Source organism: Antedon bifida, chromosome 10 (assembly GCF_963402885.1).
Source record: "Antedon bifida chromosome 10, ecAntBifi1.1, whole genome shotgun sequence".
NCBI classification, from domain to species: Eukaryota; Metazoa; Echinodermata; class Crinoidea; order Comatulida; family Antedonidae; genus Antedon; species Antedon bifida.
Window position 1 is genome coordinate 5,539,823 of NC_136235.1, and position 16,284 is coordinate 5,556,106.

General features: G+C 30.8%; 1 protein-coding gene across 1 annotated transcript in view; it reads right to left on the reverse strand.

Moving 5' to 3' along the window:
- The window catches only part of LOC144854199 (vacuolar protein sorting-associated protein 33B-like), a 38,142-nt gene that overhangs the window by 19,868 nt on the left and 1,990 nt on the right, over positions 1-16,284 (reverse strand). Inside the window, exons 5-18 of the mRNA XM_078712114.1 lie at positions 16,097-16,164; positions 15,467-15,512; positions 14,874-14,968; positions 14,346-14,450; positions 13,549-13,723; positions 10,862-10,935; positions 10,655-10,741; positions 9,920-10,013; positions 9,450-9,527; positions 8,324-8,388; positions 2,819-2,873; positions 2,248-2,465; positions 1,664-1,759; positions 834-927 (exon numbers count right to left, since the gene is read on the reverse strand). Coding sequence (XP_078568240.1) covers positions 834-927; positions 1,664-1,759; positions 2,248-2,465; positions 2,819-2,873; positions 8,324-8,388; positions 9,450-9,527; positions 9,920-10,013; positions 10,655-10,741; positions 10,862-10,935; positions 13,549-13,723; positions 14,346-14,450; positions 14,874-14,968; positions 15,467-15,512; positions 16,097-16,164 — 1,350 coding nt within the window. The remainder of the gene's footprint in view (positions 1-833; positions 928-1,663; positions 1,760-2,247; positions 2,466-2,818; positions 2,874-8,323; positions 8,389-9,449; positions 9,528-9,919; positions 10,014-10,654; positions 10,742-10,861; positions 10,936-13,548; positions 13,724-14,345; positions 14,451-14,873; positions 14,969-15,466; positions 15,513-16,096; positions 16,165-16,284) is intronic.

Consider the following 16,284-nt stretch of genomic DNA (forward strand, 5'->3'; position numbering starts at 1 on the left):
ACAAGAACAAATTATATAGTACTAAATGTCGAAAATGGTCTCTAGACAATTTACATTATTACACAAGGCAATAGCAGAAATGCACCACATGCTCCATGCTACAGTATGTAATTTTAGCTTTTTAATCAGTATATATTGACATTCTACAAAACCCAAAGCAATGTGCTGTCATGAATGCACAAAATTAGATTTCATTAATTTAAATATTATGAAATGATGAGATTTTGAAAGTGTGATCAGGATGATGTTGATGATACTGGCAATCAAAATGAGAAAAATGATAGTGACAATAATGACGATGATAATAATGACGATGATATTATATTGAGATCCTGATTTTGATGTTGATAAAAATGTAATGATAAAGTTTGATATAAAGTACTTTAATTGGTGGTGACAATTATAATGACAATGATAATTGCATTTTTTTTATATTGATGATCCTGATATCGATGTTGATAAAAATGCGATGATAAAGTTCAATTTAAAGTACTGTAAATTGCCATTCAGTGATGAGGTAAATCCCTGTCTACGGAAAAACACTCCTTTAGTTGTGAATGGTATATTAATTATGGCTACATTACAAAAATCACTTATATATATTTATAAAAAACTGGTATGATGGTGGAATATAATATAAGCCGAATGTAATTATAATAAATAGCAAAATAAAATAATAATAATATGATCATAATGTATTCTTTTGGGATTAAAAAATAAAACATGAAAACAATTATTTAAGCTTCTAACAAAATGCTTTTAAATTCATCCACAATGCAATTAAATGTCAGTACTTATGGGACCATGGTAGTTGGATTATTTTCAGATATTACCTTTGGCAGACATGGTTCTTGTAAATGTGCAGTTGTCTCCTGGTAACAATTTTACCACTTCTTCTAAAGTGCTAGACGGACTTTTCATGAGAGTCTGCGAATAATAAAAATCAATGCAGCTGTTATGGTAGAGGACGTATTATTTTTTTTTATAAATCGTAATTGTAGTTAGAGAAATAGAGTGGAGCCATCAACATACATTTTTTTTTTAACAGACGCCATATAATATCTTTCTTAGTAATGTCTTCTGTTTTCGTATCTATTTAATTAGACTTTTAAACAGTGAACATCATTCCTGATAAAGTTCTGACTCAGAAATACATTTAAAAAAAAGGGAATATAAGAAATAATACTACAAGAACAGCTTTGAAAATATACTACCAACACTTTACATCATGTTTTTTACACTAAACAATAAATGGATAAAGTGAAATGAAGAAATTTACAGAATGGTAAAACATGGAAAAAAATGCAGACATAAGATAAAAAGAAGACGACAGCCATCTATAAGACTTCCAGATAATACTACACCCACAAAACTGGCTCTAAAGGAAGATAACAAGAAAGTAAAAATAACCATTGGAAGACCAAAAAATATATGGGCAAAAATTACAAAGTAAAAAGTGTACTGAACTACACAGGTTTATTGAGACATACCACAACAGGAATGTATGACATGATATAGTAGAAGTATGTCTAAAAACTATGAAGTGCAAAGATAAAAGATAACAAAGCGAAAATTGGCTAAAGATGGTAACACAATGAATATGATAGAATATACAGTATATAGTTTGTACATGCATATAAAGCTTCCATCATTAAAAACTAACCTGTTCTATCAGCTTACAGATGAGTGGTGTGTATACACCACTAAACACATACGACATATCTGATGGATTTTGAAGTTGAACATTATCTTTTGGAATCTGAAAAATAAAAGACAGAGAAATATCGTTTTGAGATGTATATTTACCAAAATCAACATTAACAGTTGAATCTCTGTATTAAGTCACCATCAGCATAGGTTTGTAAGATCAATCATCAAATGTACTTCATTTAATTGTTTGCACTTTAAATAGATAAAGAGTGACTCCACTGTATTTTTGTGGACTGATGAAAGAGTGCCTGTAGTGGCATAACATGATCCTTTAGGGATAACATAACGTCTATAAAATGCACTGCTATCTAAAGCTTGGTTCCCACTAGGGTCCAACGCAAGGACGTAAGCGCAACTGAAGTGATTTGACCAATCAAAATTATTCAAACTGTCACCTTTCGTTTATCAACTTGGTTTACACCCTTGTGTCCTAGTGGGAACTAAGCTTTGATGTCGCATTGTCTATATTTTGCTATTACCAACATTTGTGACAGAAAATATGTCACATAAAATATTAGAAAACTAGGCTAGACCTACCAAATTCCATTTTTTACAAATTGCTCTAAACGCCGTTCTCTTGAGGGCTTTGTCTGCCAGTTTCTGCACATCAGACATGGAGAGTTTGGAGACTTCAGTTGACTGTTGCTCAGTAAACAATCCACATAGCCTCAGATTGTTGAGTGTCAATAGGTGTTCATAGCCGTAGCTTTGAAGGAAATGTGACTGCAATGTTTTGAAGTCTTTACTTGGCAGTCCTGGTAGAATTTTAAAATGTTAGATTACAAAAGGAAAATGAAAAGTTATTCAATATATTACATGAGGATTGTGCTTCAAAACTAAAATATTCCCAAACACGGAAAATATATGAATTATTGAATATGTGTTCTATAACCTATGTAAAGGCGGACTTACAGTATGTCGACATAGATCTCAACGCAACTCAACTGTGTCGACATAAGCGCTCTAAGCAACTGACCGCAACTCAAAGTAACACAATATGTTGACATACGTGCAGTTGAGTTGATTTTAGTTTGTTGTAAGTTTTACTTTTTCCAGACTTTTTTAAACATTCCTATATATAATAATTTTCAAAATATTTTACAATTACCATTTGAAGTTAAAGAGAGTAAACACATCAATCTCAAAGTTTTTGAAGCTGAAGCCTGAAATGAAATACAAAATTAAAATGTTAACTTACACTGTTAATAATAAACCAAACAATGTATTTTTTTTATTATAAAAAAACCAAGTCATTATTTTTATAGATATTTAATATTTTAATGGTCATCTGATGTTTATTATTATTTGCATTTTATCGTATCTATCAATGAATGTAAAATGTAGACCAATCAATCAAATACTCGACCACTAAAAACCATGCAGTATTGAAATAGTATTAAAATGAATCTTTGAAATATCTAGTCAACCATGATATCAACATTCATAAAGGTCAAAACATTTTAAATGTAATCTAACATGAATACCATATGGATCGGTGAAACGGTGAATAAGATTTACTAACAGTATTACACTTTCACATAAAACATCACGATCACACACATTCAAGTATTATAAATGCCATCCAGATTTGTTTCATAGTGCGATGAGTTTTTAAATTGATCAATAAACACTAGAATATAAACTAGGCATGTTCAATTATGTTTTATAAGCATTCAAATTAGCTAAAAGGTCACAACAATTGTTATTATGGCCTACATATAAAAACACTAGCAAATAGGACTAAGGCACAATTCACAAAAAAAGGGTTAGTTATAAAACTACATAATGCATTAAAATTAAACTATATTAACTTTCTCAAACCAAATAAGATTTTCCAAAATACTGGTTTTACAGAAATTCTGGTACTTTGAAACGGAATACGGACTTTGACATATTTTGTAATAAAGTTTATTTGTGTGGCCACCTTTCTAGCCTAAATTCTGAAATAATTGTTGCCGTCATTCATAGTAACTACCACTTTTAATATTAATTATACACAAAATATCTTGGGGCATGGGGGTGGCGTAACCCGTCCTAGACTGGTACTTGCTTGTAAAAATAATGTACATCAACTAAATAGCATGAAGCAGGAATTCTAAATATGCAGGTCACATAATGTTGAATTGATGACCCGCATGTAAACACAGACACGAATGGGCTAAATTAGTAGTACTTTAGTTATCATATTTTAAAAGATGCCTCTGTATATAGTATTTAAGTCATAGCAAACAATGTCATTTTATTCCAATACAGCATATTCACATAGTGGATAAAACTAAATATCTACGATTTCAGTTGATCATACTGACAAATAGCTCTAACTAAACCATAATAAATTTATAAATTAAAGTGTGTCAATTATTTATTATTCATGTGTGGTATTTATTCAGTACAGTTGCAGATAATTAATTGGCAATTAAATTATTATTCAATTAATAAAGTTTATAGAAGTTGATCTTTCAGTTATGTTAGTGCACATGTTTATCATCGATAACAGCGCTACCCTGGGAATACGTAGCATAGTCTGTTGTCACTTGTTTTTAGGCAAGCTAATTAGTCATATGCTACTTAGCTATAGAAACACTTTAACCTATGTACAGCATGATGATTAGCTTGGGTTCAATCATACTTCTGCAATTAAGAATACAGTTTATACAAGTTACACAATACAAGTTTGTTCATTCATTTGGGAGAAAGATGGACTTGATATATTTAATACCAAAAGGTAAAAAGTATAATATGGGTATGTCAGTTGGGGTAAAGAGGGGCACAATACATTATTACCAAAAGGTAAAGGGTATAATATGGGTATGCCGGTTGGGGGGAAGAGGGGCACAATACATCATTACCAAAAGGTAAAGGGTATAATATGGGTATGCCGGTTGGGGGAAGAGGGGCACAATACATCATTACCAAAAGGTAAAGGGTATAATATGGGTATGCCGGTTGGGGTAAAGAGGGGCACAATACAGTTACCAAAAGGTAAAGGGTATAATATGGGTATGCCGGTTGGGGGGAAGAGGGGCACAATACATCATTACCAAAAGGTAAAGGGTATAATATGTGTATGTCGGTTGAGGGAAAGAGGGCACAATACAGTTACCAAAAGGTAAAGGGTATGTGTATGTCGGTTGAGAGAAAGAGGGGCACAATACAGTTACCAAAATGTAAAGGGTATGTGTATGTCGGTTGAGAGAAAGAGGGGCACAATACAGTTACCAAAAGGTAAAGGGTATGTGTATGTCGGTTGAGAGAAAGAGGGGCACAATACAGTTACCAAAAGGTAAAGGGTATGTGTATGTCGGTTGAGAGAAAGAGGGGCACAATACAGTTACCAAAAGGTAAAGGGTATATGGGTATGTCGGTTGAGAGAAAGAGGGGCACAATACAGTTACCAAAAGGTAATGGGTATGTGTATGTCAGTTGAGAGAAAGAGGGGCACAATACAGTTACCAAAAGGTAATGGGTAAAATATGGAAGTAAAAGACACTCCATAGTCCACCTGGAAATGTTTATTTCAAGTGTTGTCTATTCTGGAATAATGATGTATGTCACTTCTACATAAAAGGTTAAACAACCTCATGAAACAGACAGTTTGTGTTTTGTTTCTAATAATATTTATCGCATAATTAAGGAATTATTCCCTAAACATTGTATGTTTGAAAACTAAATAATATCATAATTTCAAAAATAATTCATGAATTTAAAAAAGTGGAACATGGTATAAACAAAATATTAAAGCTATTAAAATAAATTCTCATGTGATTTTGTACGAATGAATATATGTACAAATTATTTGTTTTAATAAAATATGTTAGTTGTTATTTCTTTTTTAAATTACCAATATGATTTATTTTTTATTAATTTTCAAATAAACATCTTTATTATTTATGTACCATAATGTTTTAGTATAGAAAAATAATAGACATACTATAAACAAATTACATTTTTATAATTTATTATTATTTTTTTTGTTGACCATATTTAATGAGGGTGATCCATCCAGCAATTGCTGATTATTAGGGACCCTCAGGTCCACAAGACAAACATATACACAAGATGCTCTACATAAACAAAGTCTTTGGGAGTGGAGTAATTTTGTCCTTGTGACAGGACTTGAACCCAGGATCCTTGGAGTGGTAGTGATCAATGATCGAGTTAGCATAAACAAGATCACAGTACTTTGTGTGGTAATAATCAATTAATAGCAGTGAAAATATAGTAGATGGAGGATATTAAAGCTGCATTCACACAGAGATGGTATCATTCAAATATGTTTTCATGCTGCCATCTTCCGGTCTGCGAAACGGAATAAGTGTGAATGCAGCTTTACGTTCATAGTATTTTTTTTATCATTTCAAAAACTGCATTTTTAACCCAGAAATAAAGAAAGAATGAATATAGCAACAATGAAATGATCATTTCCAGAACTAAATTATTATCATTTTTATCACAAAAATGAAACAAATGCTGAAACTTTGAACAAGATCAAGATCTAGATGAACCTGCTTCCACTGACAACATTAACTACTTGATTTTACCATTAACTACAATTTCTATTAAACATATTAGAAATCCGGTGTTGACTGCAACTAATCATTACCGAATTAGCAGTTCAAACTCTGTCAAATAAGATCCATTGGTATTTTGTGTTGGAACAAAAATTCCCAAAATAATCAATTAAAAAATGTTTAAAATAATCTTGCCAGCCAGTCCGTATTATTAAATTATCATACACTGTACGTTTATTGCCAAAGTAAAGCTCTGTCTACACTATCAAACTTTATGTGACAAAAAAATGTGATGTGCCCATATATGGACATGATGATATCACTACCATATATGGGCACATCACACTATTTTGTCAAATTAGTGTAGTGTAGCTTTAGGTTGATGTGGTTCCAAGAACAAAGAAATGACTTAAGTTGAGAACGACTTAACCTTTTGGTTGTTGCTAGTCATTACGGGATTCACACCATGCAAACATATTTTAATTATACATGCATTTGTAAAGGAACTAAACCACTACTACAGTACCTATAATATACATTAAAAGATAATCAAATTCATGCGATGTGAGAGAATATCATTTACACATCATCTAAGAGAGGCAAAAAGAAAAAAACTTATATAAAGTAATTAATTTATTAGTTTGATGATTTGAATTAGAATGAGATGCCAATCATTATGGCCACCAAAATAACAATGTTCATCCTATAATACTATACTACTACTATAATAATCCAAGATCCTTAATTAAAAATTTATATTCACAATACTGTACTTTGTAGTAAAAAGTAAGGATTTGACTGATGGCTTTAAATCCACTCAGCAAACTAGCAATTTGCCAGTAATTTTTTCATATTATAATTGCTTATTGAAAATGTCCATCAAATAAGCTAATATTTGCTATTTGTAAGTTTTGAACAATAGGTTTGTGAAATACCATGTGAAGCTCAGTAAATTCAAAATTTAAAAGAATGTTTGCAAAATGTTTTATAGTTGAAAAAGAAGTACCATTATGCCTGGATGGTAAGAAACGATGATAAATAGATACATTTTTTTTTCCAAAAACAAAAGAAATTAGACAATTTTTCATCATATTATGATAACCATTCATACTGTCTTTGATGGAAATAATATTTTTAAAATCCAATCAAAATATATTTTTTTCCCGAAAACAAAATGAAATTAGAAGTTTTCATCTTAAAACTATGGGATAACCATTTACACTGTCTTTGATGAAAATAATATGTATATTCAGGGGCGGATTCAAGGGGAGACGCCCATCCCCTTCCCCCAGAAGATAGGATATCAAATTCAGTTCAGTCCTTCATTTCACCAGTTTTCGGGGTCCCCTATTTCAAAGTCCTAGGTCCGCCACTGATACTTGTTGTTTTATAATAAATGACTAAATCAAAATAATACATTCATTTGCATTCGCATACAAACCTCCAAATAATGTCAATCATGCTTTAAATTACAAAATTTAACTAACCTTACCAGCCTCATCCTGGAGTGTTTGTAAAAAAATTAAAATTACAATAAGAGAGTAAATATTTCATTATCAAAGTAGACACTGCAGTTCTAGGAAACCATCCCCTGGAGTACAAAAATAAATTAGGGATCAAAATGTAATACTCTAATACTCACACAAAATCATTTTGAAAATAAATTGCTCCAATAATTTTAACATTACTTGAATGAAATTATTTTTTCCATTGCACATAATTATAATTAAACATTCCTTATTCGGTTTGTAACACACCTACTATTAGCGAGAGGGTAGGCCGAGGCCTAAACCAATTCAGAGTTCATTGGAGTATTTTATTGATAACATGTGACCAACAATCCTTCAATCAAATGACTCTGTTATAACATGTGTTATAACTTTCATTATACTGTATAATAGTAAGAAACAAAATTAAGTAAAGCTGTGTCTACACTATCAAACTTTATGTGACAACACAATTTGATGTGTCCATATATGGACATGATGATGTCATATGACTACCATATTGTGGGCATATCACTACCATATTTGGGCACATCATGCCTTTTTTTGTCAAACTAGTTTGATAGTGTAGACAGAGCTTAAGATTTGGTGGCTAACCTGTCGGTCAAGTTTCTCCTCAATAAAGCTAAAACTGTCTTTATATCCAATACCTTCAAGGATTGCTATGGAATAAAAAATCAAATTCAAAATTAATCATTATTCTGAAATTATAATAGTTTATGTATAACATTCTTGCATACAGGTATTAACATTTTGAACTAGAGAGTTACCCAGTTCTTAACTTAAGAAATAATAAGACAATCCTTTGAAAATCACATTCACCTGAAACCTCAATGCACAGTACAATTAATATATAGATTGCAATAGGAAATAGATATGCGGCAAGTGACAAATATACTATCCCTTCAGGGCCACTGAAATGAGTACAATGTTTAAATGGTGAAAAATAAAAAATAAATGTAAAGAAGAAATCTAGGCCTTTAAAGTCTGGAGATTACCAGCCTTCTAAAGTCTGTTTCCCACCAGACAAAAATAATTGGGTTATGTGCATGCATTTTATCTTTCAATCTATTTTTTTGCAATGCCAAACAGAGCACATTAATGTTCGATTCATGCAAATATTCGCCTAGTTAAGCTCTGTCTACACTATAAAATTAGTTTGACAAAAATGATGTACCCAAATATGGTATTGATATACCCAAACATGGTAGTGATAGGACATCATCATGTCCATATATGGGCACATCACATTTTATTGTCACATAAAGTTTGATAGTGTAGACAGAGCTTTAGAGATGATAAGCATATGGTACTACAGTATCAATGTAAAGCAAACTTGTAGATTGGGAAGTGGAATTGTAGCTTGGCACCCATTCCAAGGTCCTGGTTCAAATCAGATGCCATGATTTGTTTTCATAACAGAAAATAACTCCACTCTTGCAATAAGATGTTTATGTAGGGAACAGGGTTGTCATGAGAACAGTGAATGAACTCATATTATGACCATCAATTTGTATAAAATGAGAATAGTAATAATAAGGTCCAAGTGCTCGTTTAGAGAATCCTCATTACTACCTCTTTAGGTAGGCTAACAAGAAAACTTGGTGTGCTTAGTGTGTAAAGAGGTGGCAGTAGGACACCTTAATGAAGCCTCATTTGAGTACTTTTGGCAGTTTAATCTTGAAAATATTTCATCGAATTAAAACTCCCCTTAATATCTTACCATGTTCAGTTTGCAGATGTTCCTTGGAATCTGGTTCGTTTGTTGTTTGCTGTAAAATCTTCTCACTTGCTCCAATATCTGATATAATAATTAAATGATTTATTCAATAAATTACCTATCATTTTTTAATACAAGGATCGTTTAGAATACGTTCTTTACTGTAAGCTCTGTTTACACTATCAAACTTTATGTGACAAAAAAATGTGATGTGCTCATATATGGACATGATGGTGTCATAGCACTACCACATTTGGACACATCACACTTTTTTTGTCAAACTAGTTTGATAGTGTAGACAGAACTTTACATTGATGTAACTAGTGTATCAAATGGTCGATTGAAATCATCATCTTTTCTTTCCATTTTGAACTGCGATAAAATTGCAGTCTGCCCTCTAGCTAATCCATATAAACTCTTTGGACACAATTAGTGAAGATGCTGGTACACAGAAATGTTTAAAAAATACTTACGGATTGTTAATGATTTAGACTGTTGTTTTAAGTCTTTCAGTTCATTACTCACAAAGTCCTTCATCTGACCAATCTGAGTAATATTTTTACCTTTCTATAAATATAATAAAATACATTGACAATTCCACATTATTATTATTATATTATTATCAACATTCTAATTTGACTTAATTGGTGTCAACATGATGATTATTATATGAATGTTACAAATACAGTAGACATTATATAAAAGGTAACAAACAGTTTAAAAATTGTCCAATCTTGTCTTAATCCTGTCTTTAATTAATTTGTGGAACCAGGATGCCTCAGTGGACTAGTGCATTATTCGTTGCTGACTGGTTTATGAGATGGGTTGGTTTTCACTACTATTTATTCACTAAACATTTATTTTTTAAAAGGTCATTTTATTACAAACAATATTATAACAATAAACAATAATCAACAATTTATATAAGACCATTTTAGGGATCAAAATTAGAAGTTAAACTTTACAGTATTGGCTTTGACGTTACAGTATTACTATTGGATTTGTGACACTTTGAGTTTCAGTTTTATTGTATACAAATTGTTATGGTTTTTACTATGTGTTTTATTCAGTCTTTGACTGCTATGTGCAAGTTTTCATTTAATTGAATAAATCATACAAAATACACCTCAATTGCAACATAACAGTGCTATATATATTGTCATTTTATCATTCCTCCCTCTTAACCTACAATGAGGTTTAATTCTCACCATATAACCACTTTGCACATGTTGTGCTTGGGCCTTGAGGAATGAAAACACATTTGTTATATGACGATTTCTTATTTCCTCAAATACCTGAAAGAAATAAAGTGAAGATCAATGTTGGAATAGAAAAAAGACAATTGTACAAAAGTAATTAAAGTAAATCAATTGCACTAGTGACCTCATAAACATTTGTAACTTGTAACTACTTACGTCATCTTCATAATTCAATAAAAGCTTTATATTTTTATCCGTCCCTGTAACATCTTTTCCAAACTCACAATATCCTAAAATCCGATAAAAGTAACAATTAAATATATAGATATAATATAAATTTATACAATATAAATAATAACGGATAAATTCTATAGCTCTTTTGAGTTTTTATGTTCTCATATATTGTTGTATATTTTCATGATTGATGATGAATTAAGAATATTTGAATTTGAATTTGAATTTAGTAGTTGTATAAATAAATAAATGTACACTTCATAAAATGCATGAGTATGAAAGGTTATTCAGTGGCGTAACGGCTATGAGCGCCCACAGGCGGAAAAATCCATCAAATGACTCTGGTAATTTTCCATTTTTGTAGAGGAACATTAAATTTGCTACATTTTTTTCATATAGATCGAATATGTTTAAGGTATTAGTTTTAATGAATAATGGAGAAGATGGATGTAGGTAGTGGACTTTACAAATTATTCGGAGGGCCTTTTTTTGTAAAACGTGAATTCTATTTAAATTATTTATGCTACCAGTACCCCACACAGTAATGCCATATGTAATGATGGGAAGGATAAGGGATTTATAAATAATGAGCAATATTTCATATGGTAGTATGGTTTTTAAGAGATTCATAGCTCCAATAATGGCAGAAATTTTACTAGTGATTACATTAATATGCTGTAAGAAATTTATTTTTTCATCAAGTATGACTCTTAAAAATGTTGTTTGATAAACTCTTTCAATAACGTCTTGATCAATAAAAATGTTTACATGAGATGTATCAATAGTACTATTTCTACCACTAAAAACCATAAATTTGGTCTTTTTAGTATTTATGGTAAGTTTGTTTGCCTTAATCCACAAATTTAATTTTCTTAATTCATTATTCATAATATCAATAGCTTCGTTTACATTGTTTTGTTGTAAGAAAACACTTGTGTCATCGGCAAACATTATTAGTTGTGTACTGGTACACACTGATGGCATATCATTTACAAACATTAAGAATAATAACGGACCCAAGATTGATCCTTGAGGGACACCGTATTTTATCAACTTTTTGTCAGAATTTATTCCGTCAATAGTTACGAATTGTTCTCTTTCGCTTAGATAACTGCAGAACCATTTATGTACAATACCTCTGATCCCAAAATAGGGTAATTTTTTAGTTAAGTATGTTGTGGTCTATCGAATCAAAGGCCTTAGAGAAAGACGCCATAAACAAACTGCTTATTGTCAATTGCCATTGATATTTTCTCAATTGTCTGCAAGAGGGCGTGGTTTGTCGAGTGCCCTTTTCTAAAACCGTATTGTCTGTCGTTAAGGATTTTGTACTTATTTAGGAATGATAATGTTTGTTCATGAACAATTCGTTCATACACCTTTGACATACAAGATAGTATGGATATAGGCCTATAATTTCGTATATCGTCTCTAACGCCACTCTTATATACCAGTATAGTTTTTGCCAATTTAAGTTTATTTGGAAAGACTCCTGTGCTGAGTGATAGATTGACTAAATACGTAACAGGTTTAGTTAATATATCAGCATTTTTATTTATCATCATGGCCTGGTGACTTGCTTGTGTTCAGGTCCGATAGGTATGTTTTGACGTCCTACTCTGTTAACGGAGTAAAGAACATGGAGTTTTGTATGCTATGATTATTCATGTAGTCTATTGGATTTACATGTGGGTAATTTTCATTTGCCTTTTCTGCCATTTCTTCACCAATACTATTAAAATAAGAGTTCATGACTTCCGCTTTATCAGTTGGAGTTTCAAATGTTTCAGAACGAGATGTCACTTTTGCTGGGATTTTCGATTTTTTATTTCTTCCCAGAATAGCATTTATAGCACTCCATGTTTTTTTCATGTCATTTTTTCGTTTTTTGAAGTCCTCTTTATAATAACTTATTTTTCTTTGTCTAATGATTGTTGTTAGTTTGTTATTGTATTTTTTATATTTTGATTTATTAACACTAGAAGGATTCTTTTTATATTTGATATATAATTTCTCTTTAGTATTTAGAGACCGTTCTATACCATCAGTCATCCAGGGTGACCTTATTCTATCGGTTTTCAACCTAACCTTTTTTAACGGGAAACATCTATCAATTAGTGTTGTAATTGTATTTGAGAATCGATTATATGATACATTTGCATCAGAGCAATTTAAGACATTATCCCACTGTTGATTTTGTTCAGTCGAAAAGTTACGCTTAAAAACATATGTGCTTGTTTTACTTTCCGTATATTTTTCAATGCTTATTACTGGATAATGATCAGATATATCACTAAACAAAATATTAGTTTCAATGTCATGAGTGTTTGGAGAGTTTGTATAAATGTTGTCTATTATTGTTGACGTTTCCTCAGTAATGCGCGTCGGTTTATTTACTAGGGGTATAAATGATTCTGAGATCATAAAGTCGACATGTTCTTGGACATTACCTACAGAGTTGTACATATTTAGGTCAACATTGTAGTCGCCCATGAGATAAGTTTGTTTCTTTTCGCTATTGCATTTGTTCATGAGTTCACTCATTTGAGCGTTAAAGTTAGAAACATTGATTAAGACAACAGAAAAAGTCCGAAAACGGAGTCTCACATCACCACACTGTTTCTCTAACTTATCAAGACAACCTAGCTATTTTAAATCCATTAACATACCACAATTGATTCCAAACGTCTCGTCTACAAGACCCTCATACGTTGTCTGCGTGCAGAGCGGAGTTACCATATCTACTTCTCTGTCAATCAAAAACAGATGACCAATCTGGTGGTCAGGATCCCCAAGCACACCTCCTTGTAAATTCTCTATAGTTTTAGTCATTTCCAATACCATCTGAAATGGGTCAAGCCATAGAGGTAATGGTCAAACATTCAAAACAAGTTTTTATATAATTTTTTTTTTTCATCATATGTAAAACAGGTACTACATCTAGCACCTGCATAAATACGTTTTAATTCAATAAAAAATCAAGCAATGTTTTTAAATATTTACGTGTCAATGACAGACTCATATTCAGTCATTTTAAACATAACCTTATTAACAAGGAATAAATATTACAGTACTTTTATACATAAAAGAATTCAATAGATCTTTGAAATAAAAATTTAAGTCTATATGTATTCATTATTATGTTAAATGTTGATTATTATTTTGATTATAAATTACAGAAATTGGAGTTTTTTTATCAGGTATAATTTATGTTTGTCCATCCAATTTTTGGTCAAAGTGAATAACTATTATGTAACATTAAAATAGCCTATTCAACAGCATTTTTTTACACTTTTTGTTTTCATAGATTAACAAAAATGCAACAAACAGGTCATCACACAGTTACATTTGTTCTTCACCTAGGTAAATTGTACATCATGTAAATTAAAATGTTAGACAATTACTATGAGTGCAAATAAAAGAGCTGTTAAAGGAAGAACTATTAAGACAAATTAGTTTTACTCACTTTTGCACATCGTCCTTGGCTGGATATATTAGGAATTTTGTGGAATATAACTTGAAGGTTAATCAATGAATTAACAATTGGACTTATCCAGCTCTGATCCCCATGCTGTATTAAACACAAATTATAATATTTTTAGGTCTACTTAATTACTACCATAATGCCACTATGGGCTTTTTATTAAAATGAAAATTAAGATAAGATATACTGATGCCACATTTACAACTAGGTATACATACATTTGAGTTGTTTACAATAACATATACAGACATAAATAAAGAGAAAAAGAACATAAAAAAGTACTTTCTATCAGTAGTGTTTAAATATTTAAATCGTCTGGCTATTACCCGGTTTAAACTTGTATTAATTTACTCTCTGTATTTTAAATGATACCCTGTTGATGTGCTGTTATTTTCTTCTTCTTTGTCTAAATTTTTTTTTATGATGGCATGCAAATATTTCCCTTAGAAATAATAATTTTATAATAATTTCAGAAATATAGTTATAAATAAAAAATTTGAGAGAGTATACCAGATAAAAGGATTTGAAAAATTCTGGAAGTTCTAAGGATAGAATGTCATTGTCTAACGGAATAAGTCCCAGCTTGCATTCCTCAAAGGTAACATCTGAAATGAAATAAATAGAGTTTTTCAGCAAAATGTGTTTATGTTTTAAACCAATGCTTTCTACACAAATAATGCTTATAGGTAACAATCTGGGTACAGACTCAGTAATTCCTGGACGCAAAGCTACTTTACAGTAGTGGTTTGTGGACTGTACCATTTATATATAGGAATGTTCAAGTTATGTCTCTCTCTCTCTCTCTTATAGGCAATTTTTGGCTTATCCATGTAAGTGAGGCACAAAATAGCCTAAGCACTTTTAGGTCAAAATTTTATATAGTATATAGTCTATAGTTGCTGACATTATTTTGTTCTAAATCAATATCTTAATTCAGAAAAAAAAATTGTCCAATTAAAATTGCAAACTAGCATCTACAAATGGTAATACAATCTAAAAAATACAATATGTTTATTTATATTTTTTATTAATCAACTTATATTGACTGAATATGGATAGAACATAGAATTACAATAGAAGAATCATCATTAATAACCACTCACCTCCATAAACGCCTTCTTCCTCCATAATCACCTCACATATGTACATCTACAAAACAATAAAACGATTTTCTTTTCAGTTAAGATAATTACATTTTGTTTATAAAATGCACAATTTGAAATAAATAAATTTTCATTAAACAAAAACATAATTTTGTGAATTAGACATTTCGATCTATTAGATTATTTTCTCAAAAATGATAAAATAGATAAAAACGCCAAATTTTCGAAGTGTGTCCTGACTCTTTAATTGGATTTATACTCGTATTATTTTATCTGAAATTAATCAGTGGATCTTCTTGTGTAAACATCATTGATGTAAGCCCACTCAACGTTTTATGTTTAAACTGGGGTGGACAAAATAAACCTATTATTATCACAAATTATGTATAATTGCATTGATAGAAAAATGTTGTTTTTATTTTGGAGTGGCTGCTTAGTGGATTGGGTTCTCGTCTAATAATCCAAGGATCATGTTCTATTCCTGTCTGACATTTTCTCATGGCGTGTTCAACTCCACCTTGTGTAAAGTATCTTGTGTTTGTTTTCTCTGTGAAACTCTTAGTAGTCCATAACAATTTAATGCTGTTGTTCACAGAACACTCTATAATTGATTTGGAATAAGACAAATACCTTTTTTGGAATAAGAGCTACGGTGTATGACGTTTTCTTGCCACCTTGTTTATCGGATTTAATGTGATCTAAGAAAAAAATGAATAATTATTATATTCGCAATATTATTGGTAAGATAAAATAACCACAAGAACATAAGTCTGAGAGCCGCTAACAAAAGCATTTACAGGCAATCCAAAAGGCATACA